At 35.2% G+C, this 14981-nt stretch overlaps 1 protein-coding gene and 1 long non-coding RNA gene across 6 annotated transcripts in view; one reads left to right on the forward strand and one right to left on the reverse strand.

Moving 5' to 3' along the window:
• The window catches only part of LOC119541377, a 56134-nt gene that overhangs the window by 786 nt on the left and 40367 nt on the right, over nucleotides 1-14981 (forward strand). The window lies entirely within an intron of this gene.
• Nucleotides 13572-14981, reverse strand: part of SLCO1C1 (solute carrier organic anion transporter family member 1C1) — a 111946-nt gene continuing 110536 nt past the window's right edge. For all 5 annotated transcript variants that reach the window (XM_037845240.1, XM_037845241.1, XM_037845239.1 and 2 more), the window contains one exon: nucleotides 13572-14364. In XM_037845240.1, coding sequence (XP_037701168.1) covers nucleotides 14142-14364 — 223 coding nt within the window. In that variant the 3' untranslated portion in view covers nucleotides 13572-14141. The remainder of the gene's footprint in view (nucleotides 14365-14981) is intronic.

The following is a 14981-nucleotide window of genomic DNA, read 5'->3' on the forward strand; positions in this document are numbered from 1 at the left end:
TATTGTGACCCAGAGGGGAGGAGTAGGACTTTTCCCCAGGGCGGGGTGACTGGGATGATCACTCAAAAGCGGGACTTATGACTAAGCCAGATGACAAGGCATCAATTATAATTTCTTTTATGCCATTCCATCCGGTCATCTTCTCCAGGGCCTACATTCAAAAGAGAGTGAGGCTTTCTCGTCATTAACCTTTTCTCTTCTCTACACTTTTTTTCTCCCAAACATGCACTGCTGAGGTCCCAAAATATCTCTTCTGAATTACACTTGTTATGACAGAATATTCAGTATTTTATGTAACAAAGGAATGTTATTATCTAAGATCAGAATCTCTGAGGAAAGATAAAGTGACTTGTGATAGTTTTCAACTATGTTCATGAAACAAAACGTAAACTGAAGTCAAAATAAAGAGGCAATGGGCTCAAATTACTCCACAAGAAATAAGGTTAGATGCAAGCAATAAAATGTGAGGTCAAGGCCCTCTAGATAACATTGTCTGTACCAGGAAGAAACTCAGCTTATCTCTGACATCCTGACCAGGTCATTCTCAGAGCTGATGTTTGAATTCCTCAAAACAGAACTACATTTTGAAACTACACTACAAATGCACTTGTGGCATAAAGGCTGGTAAGAGTCAGCTTTATTTCAATATGTTAAGTAATACAGGCTTGAACTGATCTGTTTTATTTGTGTCTTCTGTATACTTTAGGACCATTTGTATCAGACCTGGGACTATGGAGAATAGCTGAAAGCAGGAGACTGGTTACAACACACTAGTGCCAAGGAGGATCTCAACCCCTTCAATTAAGACACATTTACTGGGCAACTTTTATATGCCAAGCAATGTACCAGGGGCTGGGCATCTGCACTATCAACTAAGTTATGATTCCTGTCCTCAAGAAGCTCACAGACTAGTTGCAGATAAAATGACTGTCCTTGGGCCTGCTCTGTGTCTAGTAATAGTCTGACTTTATAAATGGATAAACTATCAATCCTTAAATTTCTTTTAGCATAGCTGAAAAGTCATTAAATGTTCAAAATATTTTACTGATTGCTAGAGGATTAGGAAAAACTGGTGTCAGGGCAGGGCAGTGGGGGGTGGCACAGTTTGGTGATTATAGCTTATCTATCCCTGTTTTCTGTTCCTCTAGAGCAGGAGTTGGCAAACTATGGACTGAGGGCCAAATGTGGCCCCTGGCCTGTTTTTGTAAATAAAATTTTATTGGAGCACAGCCGCACTCATTTGTTTACATGTTGTCTTGGGCTGCTTTTGCACAACAATGCATGAGTGGTTATGTCAGGTTGTGTATGGCCTGCTTAAAATGTGTACTATCTGACTCTTTACAGATATAGTTTTCTGATCCCTGTTCTAGAGAATTCTATCCCTTTCTAGCTATTGGTCTCATCCCCTATCTTGGGTCCCATTCCAAAACCTATAATAAGAAAAACTTTTAACAGCGATTCTTTGGTGTCTTGACCAGAATGGAGCCTGGGTCTTCTCTCTCACTGAACTACATTCCACCTTATTAGTCAATTTTTCTGTTTAAGGAACTTCTTCTGTCCCAGGTCAGTGATATTAAGAATTATCTTTTATCCATGCTCCACACAATAACAGGAGTGTAGTCATTTCCTCATAGGTTTTTCAACATTCACAAAAGCCACATGTACACATAGCAAAATACAGTAATTACAGAAAAATTAAGATATCTCTGGGCATCCCAGTAGAGAGGTGACCAATGACAGCTTATGATCTGGATTGCAGGAGAAAGTTCTGGATTAGAGATGTCACTTTTAGGAATTATCCGTCAGTGGATAGGTGGTAAAAGAATTCTTTGGAGATAGATGAAATTTCTTAGGGAAGTGTTAAGTATGAACACAAACACTAGGGAAATTCAGAAGAGATGGCAATGAAGGAAAAACCTGAGCAGAAGCAATTGGGGTGATAGGGAATCCAAGAAAGAATGAAGTCACAGAAGCCAAAAGAACAGATGTAATAAATTAAAAAAAAATTTGAAGGTATTGAGTGCTGCCGAAAGATCGAAAAAATGAAGACTAAAACTCAGAAGTTGAGTTGGAAATTTTTTCTGGAAATCATATTACAGTGTTCCATTGAATGAATGGGCAGAGCAGTCAGTATGTCTTGGCTATCTTAGAACATGGCGGTACAGCAGTAAGAGTGTGGAATTGAAACCCAACTCTGTTGCATGCTCTCTTTGTGACTTGTGGAAATTTGTTAAGTTCACTCAGCCTCAGTTTCTTCCTTATCTGTAGCACAGGGACAATAATCGTTTCCACATCTGTTCAGATCATTGAATGAGGTGATATATTTAAAGCACTTGGCTCAGTGCCTGTACATAATTGTTTAATGAATAATAATTATTAATATACCACAGAATCTTTTTGTAAACCTAAGTATAAAAAAAAAGAGGGATAAAATATTAACTAGAGGGAGCTTTAGGATAAAGAGAGAGAATTGTTTTATTTCTCTTGTCTTTTAAAAAAATTTTTTTTTAATTTTAATTTTTTTAGTGTTTGATAGCTGGTGGTTAGGAAATTATAGTCTAGTGGGAATGTCATAAGTCAAAAGCTGAAAGCCAGAGCAGCTCTTTATTTCAGACACAGAGCTTTAATAAGTTTCTTGGGTGCAGAAAAATCAATTACTTGATCTACCTTGAACCCAGTGGGAGGTAGTGGGTAGAAGGAAGAATACAGGGGCAGAGGCACATTAGCAACAACTGATGCCCTGGGTATGTGGGAATTCATAGGGACGGTAGAATGTTTTGACAAAGGGGAAGAATCAGGTTGCCCCTGTCTTGAGAGCAACTGGATTCCCTGCGGTCTGGTGGAAGTGGGGGGAGGGTGGGTGTGGGTGCCCAAATACAGATATAGAGCACTTTGCTAACTCCCAGACCATTGAGTTCCAGATATAGAATGCTGAAGACTCCATTTGAAAATATCCAATAATATACATATTTCACAAGCAGAATTGCAGTATACCATATTCTTTCAAAATGGCCAGGGTTCTAGAGGGTTATTATTTTTTTTTAATATGTGGTTCTAAATAAGGCAAAACAGATGCACTTGTTAGCCTCCTGAATACTTTTCTGTCTTGGAAATGAAATCTCTTAATACTTTGGATTTTGCTTATGAAACATGGCATATGTTCCAATTGCATTGGCCTTAGGCATGAAGTAAATCAATGCCTGGATTTTTAAAATATGGATTTAATCCAAGCCAGACCTGCCCCAAAGCACTGTATAACCTAAGATTGAGTTGTACTGATGTTGGAGCCTGAATGTTAGAAAATCCAGTCTATTAAAGGTTCATATGGGTAAGATCCATCTGAGAAACCTCAGCAAAGTCTAATTAATTGTAAATGATACCTTAATACAGCCTTTCTATAAAGAGCCCCTCATGTAAAACTTATGGGTGAAAAGTTTGTTAGCTTCCATTATGTGGCATCTGTTTACGTATATTTTTAAGGGACAGAGTCATTGTTTTCATTGAAGAAGCCTTCTATATCTCCAAATTTTTAACTCACTTATCCTGCCCCTCTGAAGCCTGGGGTTTTATTCGTTCATCCCTTGGGTGCCTGTCGTGTTCCAGGTTCACGAGAGCCGGAAATAGCAACTAATCCTTGACACCTTGTGGAGCTTGTATTCTAACTGGGGGAGACATACAATAAATATATTAGCAAGAAGACAGGTATTAAAGAATAATTGTTATGAGGAAAAATAAGTCAGGCTAAACAGATAGAGAGTGCCAGAGTGTGTTATTCTAGATAGCGATGTCAGAGAAGGTCCCTGCGGGGCTGACATTTGAACAAGGAGGGAGTGAAGGATCAAGTCATAGGGGCAAACTGTCCGAGGTAGAGGCTACAGCAAGTGCAAAGACCCTGAGTGGGGGCTGCTTGTATGCTGGAGGGACAGCAAGGAGCCCCAGTAGAGCAGAGTGAGTTTGGGAGAAGTGGGAGGAAATGAGAGCTGGGCTCTATTAGAGAGGGCCTTGTAAAGCCATGATAACATTAACTATACGTAATGGCCAAAATTATATGCTATATCAGTGTGGGTGCTTTATTTACAAAGTTATCAGAGTTTCCCAGAACCAATTTTTATTCCTGGTTAGTCCACCTTGAACTTCAAAGGTCTTGATTGTCAACTTGGGTTGCTCAGTGGGAGGTCCCAGTGGAGAGATGATAGGATGAGAAGTCAGGATGGCCAGGTACGGATGTCAGCACAGCTAGGAAGTAACTTGATTTTGTGGACCATTAGAACGTCACGTCACCTCTGTGGCCCCTATCCTCATGTCTGTTAAATGACAGTTTCTGAGAAGGCCCCCCGTGCTGATACTCTGACTGCTAAAATGGGAGATGCTGTATGGTCATTGGTCAGCCCTACTGCCAAGAGGGGATCTTCGCATGGCGTGAGCTGCCCAGCATCTTTCTACATGGGTCAACCGCTTCAGCCAGCCTGGAAATGTGGACCAGAAAGAAATAGAAAAAAAGAAAATATAGGCAAACTAATTTTGTTGTTTAAATAGAGGTGAACATTGTGGAATACTCTTATTTAGTCTTAATCAGAACTGAATATCATGGATATGGTACCCTGAATCATAGCACTCTGTCTGATGTGTTGGGGCTTGTAAGAAGTTTCAACCAGCTATGGTGAATGGCAATGGCAGTGGATGAGGTGTTAGAAGATATGGGTTTAAGCTCCTGCTGTGCCAATATCTGAATCTATGGACCTTAGCAAGGCAGGTAAACTCATGTAATCCTTTTGTGGTCTCGGGTTTTTCATCTATAAGAAGATAGCATTATCCATCCTTAAGATTATGTGGAATTCAGAGGTAAAAGACCAATGCTAAAATGCTTTGTAGGTGCTAATTATACATGCAAAGGTAAAGGATTAAATAGAAATGCTGCAAGACATAACAAATTTCTAATTTAAATTAAGTCTTTCTGAAGGAAAAAGAGTTGTTTCTACCGTGTATCTAATGTCCTAGAAACTTAGGCCACAGAAGAGTGTTTTCATCCTTGGTTTTGGTTTTTGGTATGTGCACTATCCCCAAAAACCAAGAAACCCTTTAAAGCATTTTGTCTATTTTACTTTAAAATTCTATCCTATATCATTGTTTGCCAATATTTTTCTTAAATGAATTCAGCAAATAATATAGAAATTTAATTGCTAACTTATTTCAGGAAGAATTATGTAATGTACAACTTTTTAAAGTCTTGTTTTCAATTCCCAAATGAATTTTATTTTTCCCATTTCATTAGTTCATTCATTTATTCAATATTGGGCTCCTACTGTGTGTCAGGTAACGTATTGAGTACAGAAGGCTGATAAAGGAAAGCCTGTATCAAGTCACCCACCACCTAGTGCTGTGGGGTGCCACGGGGGTGAGAGTTCAGGGAAAGCCGACTGGAGGTGCCTGAACTGAACTGTCAAAGAGGAGGAGGAGGCAATCAAGTCCTTGCTGCTTAAAGTGCAGTCCATGGAGCAGTAGCATTATTATCACCTGGGAGCTAGTTAAAAATGCAGAATCTCAGGTACCACTCCAAATCAGGATTTGCATCTTAACAAGAGTCCCAGGTGATGTGCAGCCCACAGCTAAATGAAAAGGTGAAAGGAGAAGAAAGGGGAAGCTGTTTTCTAGGCAGAGATGGTAGTAGGCACAAATAGCACATTTATGAAATTACACGAAGTAGATTTGGTCAGAGTATTTGGGTTAAGAATTTGAGTGAGGTGTGTTGTGGGAGATGGAGCTGAAGAGGTTGTCAGGGACCAGATCCTGAACGGCCACTCCTTACCAAGGAACTTGGCATTTTCCTGAAAATGGTGGGAAGCTACTAGGTGATTTTGAATAGCCGACTATCACAAGCAGAGTTTAAGTTTAGGTATATGAGACATAAATATCACTGAATTTTCTAACACACAAGGAAGAAACAACATAAGGAGTATCAACTCTGAAAAGGAATCAAAATAATATTCTTTGCAGGCAGTCTTTTCTACCAAGAAACACCTATGGATTCAACTGAAATATAGCTAAAACTAATGAGTTCAGTTAAGAAAGCACTTACAATAGAAAGATGAAGAAACTAATAGCTTTAGCAAATCTTTTACATATAAAAATGGACAAAACTCCTAATAGCTTTTTAGAGAGTAAAATAGAATAAAATATCCCAAATCATGATAACAACACAAATATTGAAGACTGGAAATAAACTTAATAAGAAATATTCAGGACATATATTAAGAGAACTATTATATTTTTTGGAGAAAAACAAAACAAAATGTTGATGAATGGAGACATATATCATGTTCCTGGAAACAGGAAGGCACAGTATAATGAAAGTATCTGTTTTAAAGTTGGCACTGTGATATTTTTAGAGCCTGAGAAAATAATACAGAATTTATCCAGAAGAAAAAAAAAATAACATATTTAAGAAACATTTAAAAAATAATCATTTGAATGGGGGATATGAACTGTTATAAATTAAAATGTATTATAATATATGATTCTTAAATAGTGTGATCCTGAAAAGAAATTGGCCTGTCAATGAAACAGATTAGGAAGTCACCAAATAATTATAACTTAGTAAATTCTTAAAGGTGGAAAATATGGATTATATAATGAATAGTATTGGTATAGTGGCTAACCATTTGTCATAATAATTAGGTTCCTTGTCTCAAAATATTTCATCAAAATAAATCCAGATGTATTAAGTATTTTAATTTTAGAAATGAAATCATAAAACAGATAAATATAGGTAATAATTTCATCTTGAGATAAAACTCATTTTAAGCACACATGCAAATGTAGAACCTATAAAGGGTACATGAGTATTTAAAAATCTTTCAATAGCTTTAAGTCAAAAATCACATAAAAATTTAAAATCAACCCTCAAATTAAAATTAAATTGTTGTATATAGGGTACACAAAGGGTTAATATCTTTACAGAGATAAATATGAAAAGAAATATGCAAACAAGAATGTAAGCTATACTTACTAAAAGAATAGTTGCATATAAGTTGACATAAAAGTTAAAACTCACTATAAAAAATAGAAAATTAAAATGTTGAACTACTATTTTTAATTGATAAAATTGGTAAATTGGTGAAGGTTTGTGAGAAGCTAAACTTTCAAATGCTTTCAAAGGCTCTATTGCCTTTCCTTTTTGGAATGACATCGGTTGGTATATTTGAAAAATTTAATCTCTAGGAATCTATTTTAAAAAATAAACAGAGATAGGGAAAAAGATGCACGCATGAAATGTTCCTTGTAGTACTGTTTAAATAGCAAAGGGAAGATATGTAAAGTAAAAATAATTTAAATAGTAATTTAGGTTTTAAATCCTCAATTATATTTGCCTGAATATAATTGGAATTATGGGTGAGAAGAGAAAGAATGTAAAAGCATTAAAATTTTTAATCTTATACAAAAGGATTCAAGAGACAATATTTATTATTTGATTCTTGGCATTTTAACTGAGAAAATTTGTGTTAATATTGTATTTTTATAATTTTTATATAACCAATAGCAGAATAATTTTTAGATTGCTACAGAAGTGGCTATTACTTTGCTGTGGCTAGCAAGAAATAAAAAGTAAAAATATAGTACGTATAGCATTACGTAAAGGAAAACCATAAGGAAATATAAAAAGAATGCAATAAACAATGTGACAGAAGTAAAACTCATCATCTGGTATGACAATTAAACTTTACGTATAGCATATACGTAAAAGGAAAACCATAAGGAAATATGAAAAGAATGCAAAAAAACACAATATAACAGATGTAAAACTCACCACTCGGTATGACAATTAAACTTCTTTATTAATAGACATAATTTTAGATAAGCTAAAGCTAATCCAATTTTATACTGTTATTAAATATCTACTCTTTTAGAAAGCAACACAAAAACATTGAAAAATAAAGGCAGGACCAAAGATATATCAAGTAAACACAATCAATAAAGAAAGCATGAATGGCAATATTACTAATACCGTAGAACTTAAGAAAAACTGAACTATGACAACAAAGTTTTATTTGATCAAACCTAATACATTATAAGGGTATAATAGTTATAAAACACAACAATAAATTCTACAAATAAAAACATTTAAAAAACTGGATGCAATTCACAAAAAAAGCCACAATGAATCACATTGGGGGATTTTAATATCCTACCACTCTCAGACCTTGACAGAGTGAATAGGAAAGATACTAAGTATCTAAAGAGGTGAATAGCATAATTAATTAGGTTGATTTAGTAGATACATATGTCCATTATTGTCCTCTACAATCAAAGAACATACTATATGTTCAAAATCCAGAACATTTTCCAAAATTGTTCATTTCTTTGATTTAAAAAAAAGCTCTCAATAGCTTTCAAAGAGTATAATTTGAATAAGTTACGTTCTTTGATTATATGATAATTTAAAAGTTAAAAGACATATTTAAATTAAAATATCTGGACAAAGGAAGTTTAAGAAAATTCTCCTTTTAGATCAAATCGGAATTTTGAATCAAATAGAAAATGAAAAATGCATTTATAAACAGTTGGGAAAGCATCATTGGTACTGCAACATGCCAAAATTGTGGATCATATGCAAAGCTGTACTTTGAAGCAAATTTATGTTTTTATTATTAAGCTGTAGCATATAGTTACAAGCTTATGAATCAAGAATTCAGATAAAGATTTTTTAAAAGCATGGCTAAAGAAAGCAGAAAAAAAAGGAATTAAGGTAAAACAAAAATTAAATTAGATAGCAGGAAAACAGAATTCAAAAGCCATTTCTTTGAAAAGTCCAAGGAAATAAGCCCCTGATAAGTACGATGCACACAAAATGACAAATCCAAGTAGACAATATTAGGAATGAGAAAAAAAAAACATACAAAAGTAGACTAAGGTAATGAACTCTAAGTTTACAACATTGAAAATATTAATAAAATTCTTAATCTTCTAGAAAAAAATGTTTTAAAAGTTGATTCAGCAAACAGTAAAAATAAAAAACCAATAACCAATCAAAAACTTTTCAAAGAATTATTTTCTAAAAACAGCAAAGAATGTTCTTCCGAATATAAAAGGAACACATAATTCCTAGGCTATTAAAACTAAATCAGAACATTAAAAAAATAAGTAGTTTTCTAATTGTATAAAGCTTGCATAATCCTGACATTGTGACCTGACAAAGATGGCATAAAAGGAAATGATAAAATTGTATTTCACAAATGTAATAAAAATTAGGTCCAAAGCTTGTTAATGAAAATTGGATTCAGTGTCAGATAAGTTTGGGATACACCTCCCCTTTAGGATATCTACAATGCACAGAAGCATACTAAAGAATTGGCAAGATTCTGGCGTTATCTGAGAGTTATCATTAACAGTGTATTCCAAAATTATTGAAATAAAAACCACTTTTTTTTACATTATACTCAGTATTTAAATGTGGTAATGTATCTCTAATGCCTGATACATACTTGGTTCTCAATAAATGAGTTTTCTCTCTTTATCTTTTTTGCTAATGGTTTCAACAGTAGGTGATGTAATTTCAATCATGACCATCCAGGCTTTTTGAAGATCCAGTATTGACACAGAGCTGACGAAAAAGGTTATTTTTCTTGACAATGCAAAGGTAAACAGTACAGCTAACAGAAAGAGGGAGATGGAAGAGGGTAGGAGAGATGAAGGGAAAGGAAGGAGCTCTAAATTCTTCACTTTGGAAAGTGGGGAATTAAATGATACTGTATATTAAACAAGAAATGGAGGGACTGATGTAACATCTGAGGAATTTAGAAGTGACCTCACTATGCACAGATTACAGGAGTGGAACAAGTGACATTAGTCCTAATCCAGCAGAGCTAACAGTCAACAGACATTGCCCAAAGTGGAGAAATCCAGAAAGTGGTATAATGTAATTCAGTTATGGAAGTGATCACCAGAAAAACCAACAAACCAAATTGCTTAGAAGTGTTACCTTTGAGGAATAGAAGTACGGGTGGATGGAAGATTGTTACTTCTCATTTTAAGTCTTTGTGTATGATTTTTATTTTTGTAACCATGCACATGTGTTTGTTAGTATGTTAAAACTTTTTGAATTTAGAATTATGCAGATGACTTGCAGCAGAGTCAGTGGAAGACAACAATTACGCTGTAGATTAATGTAGGCAGAATGTGGCCACTTGAACCTGATAACCTTCAGTTTTAATCTTGGCTCTGCCAACCACTGGTATTTGTATGGTCTAAAAGCTGAAGTTCTCAGCCTGTTTCTCCTCTGAACGTGTCAGTAATTGTACCTAACACAGAAGGTTATTGTAATCTTTGCGATAATGTGTGTGATGCACTCAGCATACAAACGGAAGGTGCTTGATATATGTTGTTAATAGTATTTTTATTATTCTTTGCATAATTACAGACAACCTACTCTTTGAATCAATCTCTCTTTGTCTGTATAGGTATGTGATATTTAAGTGGAATGGTCACAAAAATTCTTCCGGCTCTTTTTAGAAATTTCAGGTTGTTTGTTTTTATAACCTACTTTAGAGGCATGTGATGTAATGGAAGAACCCAGCATTAGTTTTTCTGCCTCTACCTTGGGCAAATCATCGAATTCAATTTGAGTCCTTCTATCTATAGAATGGCATTGCGGGTGCTTTATCTTATCTTTCGAAGATGAAGGTGAATCCAATGTTCATTTGAGGTGCTGGTCACCTCCAGGGCCCACGACTGTATAATGAGAGAATAAAGTGGTCCATTGAATGTGGGGTCATGTTGGGATCCCACATGGCAGTCAAGGCCTTACCTTTAATGTTTGGCCCTGGGGCTGAGGGAATATTTTGACCTCTGAAACAAGGTTTGGTTTGTTTAAAAAATTAAAAGTAATCATGTGCTCTCCCAGGCTTAAAAAGCTTTGCTTACTTCTGTTAGATGAGTGTACTCATCTAAAATATCCGGGTTCCTTTTGGTAATTTTAATTCCCCACTAAAAGATACCTTCATATGCCATACACAGAACTTTGGTATATATATTTCCACTATCAAATTAATGGTTATGAATAAAAATGGTTCCTTTTAATTGAAATCCAGTCCTTTTATGAAAGACTGTCATTTACTCATCCTTTATGCCAGCTTTTCTTTTCCAAGTTATTCAGGGATAAATCGGATGAGATTCTGTTTAGAAATTCAACTTGCAAAGAAGTTATTTTTCAGGATATTGCTACAAAAAGGTTTTTTTTTTTTTTTTTTTTTTAAAGAGGATGTGGGAGACAGGATGAGGCACATGAATTTTAATTACATCGGTACAAAGAAAATTCTTGACAAGTGTACTCACTCATTCAGTAAATATTTGTTATGGGTAAGATTGATAGAGATGACAAAAAATGATTCCTGCTCATAAGCTAGGGCAGCAGCAGGTCTGAATACTGTTTCCTGCATACTGGAAACAAAACAAGACTATTTTCATTTTTAGAAATAGCAAAATATAAGACAATTTTGCATAATTAATTCAAATAAAATGACAAAGTTAATATATATTCAAAGAAAACTCCTTTCCTTTCCATCCCCAAATTTTCCATCCTCATTTTTTCCACTCATATCTGCAGGACTGGTATATAAGGGGAAAATGAAAAAAACAAAAAAAACCCTGCAACCCATTTTGTCATTAATATTTGATCTCTTGATTTTGAGTTAGTTAGGCTACTGCAGTTTTGAGTTTCGCCTTCTTATTGGACTTTGACTCCAAGAAATACCTCAGTCACCTTTCTGGGGAGTGTCCTGTTTGTAAGTTCTTTTATTCTAAAATTAAGAATTGTGTTTCAATTCCATGTTTCCAGAATTCTAAGAATTCTAGAAGATTGCCTTTGACATCTGACTTGTTTGGATAGCAACACTTGCTTGATTTTATCTATCAATCAGAATTTTAGTATTTCAAATCATAATCATCAACATTTGAAGAAAAATGCTAATTAAATGCAGATGAGGACAATTATAGGAGCAGATTGATCTGGTGAAATAAAGCAAGGAGGGATATTACAAGTAATAGAAGCAGTCACATTATTGGGTCAAGTTACTATGGGGGAAATACAATTTTAGATTTAGACCTGGGTTTAATCCTGGCTCTGCCTCTTCTAAGGTTAAGCCATTTACCTAACCTCCCCTAGTCTCAGTTTCGTCAACCGTTAAATGGGGATCCTTACACCAAGAAAGCTATAAAGATTAAGTGCTACCTTTTTTAGAGTGGCAGTTGCATATTGGTCCCCATTCTGACCTTCAGGATATCCTTGGTCAAGTCAGTGTCCTTCCCTGTGCATTTGAGGGATCCTGTGGGATCACTCACACCAGAATACTCTTACCAGAATTCCTTTCTTAGCCCAACTTCCTTTCCACCCCATCTTCTCTGGATTGGTTCTTGCGGGTTTGCAGACAGCAGACAGTCCTGGATTGTGAGCTGGTGTATTCTCCATAGGGTGCCTCACTAGGGTGGTCGCTACCTTGTATCTGTTTTCCTGGGGGTGGGAGATGGGACAGGACCCTCTTGTACAGCTATGGTGGAGAAAGAGAAACTTAATATATAATAGAGCTGAAGACTACAGATGCTGCACTGCCGAAGCTTCTATCTCTGGTCAGAGGAGTGCTAGAAAGCCAGGAAAGAGGGTTTCCTGGCTTGACTCTCAGTTCCAGAGAGGCCAGATATACGGCAGACTGTACCAGTGGCAGCCTCCTGTCCAAAAGCCCCTAAGGCCCTTTGATGGGAGCAGGTGGAGTCTTAGAAGGACCCATATCCAGCCTTAACACCAGTCAACCCACCCCCTCCATTCCCATAATAAGATCTAAGTTTATGTAGCCTTTTGGAAATTTAACCTTCAAGCATGTTTTCAAGAGTACATCATATGCATTAGTAGGAAGCTGCTTATACACATTAAAATAAGGGTGGGATTGTATTTAACAATATTTTTAATGCATTGAATTCACAGAAGGACAATAAAGCATATTAACATTAATTTTATTACTTTACAACCATGGTCACACAGTGTCACACATAAAGCACACGCAAATAAATCATAGAAGAGCTAATAATCTAAAATTCTAATACCCTGAGATCATTTGCCACTACAGATTTTTACATCAATTTTTACATTTTAAAGGAAAGGAGCTGAAAATTAAATTTTCCTCTACATGTTCTGACCCCATTCTAACATCATCATTAAGGTGATATTTGAAGGACGCCAAGAGCTGGCTTAATATTCTAACAGCATTCTTCTTTTTTTCTTAACTTTTTAATTTTTTTAATTAGAAAAGCTAAAGGTTACAGAAGAATCAAATAAAAATTATAGCATTCCCAAATAACCCCTATTGTTGACACTTTTCATTAGTGCGGTACCTTTGTTAAAACTGATGAAAAAATATTAAAATTGTACTATTAACTATAGTTCATAGTTAACATTAAGCATCTTTTTCCCCATATACCATCTCTTATTAACGCCTTGCATTAGTGTGGTACATTTGTTATAATTCATGAAAGAACATTTTTATACTTGTACTATAAACTATAGTTTATTGTTTACAACAGGGTTCACTGTGTTATACAGTCCTATGTTTTATCTTTTAATTTTTATTCTAGTAACATACACTACCTAAAATTTCTTCTTTTAACCTCATTTGCGTCTATAATTCAGAGCTGTTAATTACACTCACAATAATGACAGAATTTCTGTTTCAGTTGATCATAGAGTTTTGGGTATGGATGGTGGTGATAGTAACAGTATTCTTTTATCCCAGACAAATATTTCAGTTTATAAGTTCCTTTACACATAACCATTGGGAAATAGGAACAATTGTTTACTAGGAACACAGTTGATAAATGGGAAGAAAGCAAAATTAAGCAGTCTGAGTAAATAATATAAAGAATTTGTATATTTGAATTTGTATATTAATTAAAAGTTTTGAGATCATCATCTGCATTTTCTGTAACATGTTTAATTATATTTGGCATCAGCCATGTTATCTAATACATACCCAGGATCAAAAACAAAGTAGAAATTTTTTGAAAGGAGAAAGAAATTATACATTTAAAACCCTTTTGTTTAAAATTTGTCTGCAGACTTTTCAGAAATTGGAAAACGTTGCTTCAGGTCATCATTCTTTTTAGAGTTGTGTTTCCTTGCCTGGCCAATACTTGGGTTGTAGCAAATGATCACTAGTAGTAGAACTCTCCTTCCTGATTCTTACAGAGGCCATGGTTCTTTCTCTCTTGGTTATGAAGCTTCTATGTTTTAAAACATATTTTTTCTTTAAAATGAAAAGTACCGCAATACTCAGGAAAATAGACACTGTGCCCAGTGTCACAGTTAGTCCCAGATAGATGTACCTAGAAGAAGACAGAATCTCAGTCATAATCATTGCAACCACCCAAATTGAAATAAAATGAAAAAGAAAGATAATATAAAATCATGCAGATGGTTTTCTTTAAGACTGCAGATTTGGTGGCTATAAAAGGCCTTTCTATGAACACAATAGACTACTGAAAGCAGTTTGCTAATATAAAGCAATTTCTTAGGAATAACATCATTTCAGTTACTAATTACATAATCCATTCCATCCTCTCTGTAAATCATTCCCTTAGACCAGGTGACCACATCCCTGTTTGCCCAGATCACCCCCGGTTTATGCTAGGGTTGCCCCAGTATAATTTTTAATAGTGCCCCTTTCATGCTCCAAGTGTCCAGGTTTGAATGACAAATTACGTGGTTACACTACCCTCAGACCTTGCCCAGATTCACTTCTAATGAAAAAGTGCATGAAGCAATGTGAAGGTGAATCAGAGCTCCCAGGAGAGCAGAATAAGGTTTAAATCAGTTACTTCTGTGAGAAGCCTTTAGTTCTATGTTCTGTTCAAAGATGGTAAGGTATGGAAGGGCAGGTTGTAAGCATATCCTTAGTCTCTGATTGAGTCATACTATCATTACATTATAGGGAATACAGCCT

Source organism: Choloepus didactylus, chromosome 8, assembly GCF_015220235.1.
Source record: "Choloepus didactylus isolate mChoDid1 chromosome 8, mChoDid1.pri, whole genome shotgun sequence".
NCBI lineage: Eukaryota > Metazoa > Chordata > Mammalia > Pilosa > Megalonychidae > Choloepus > Choloepus didactylus.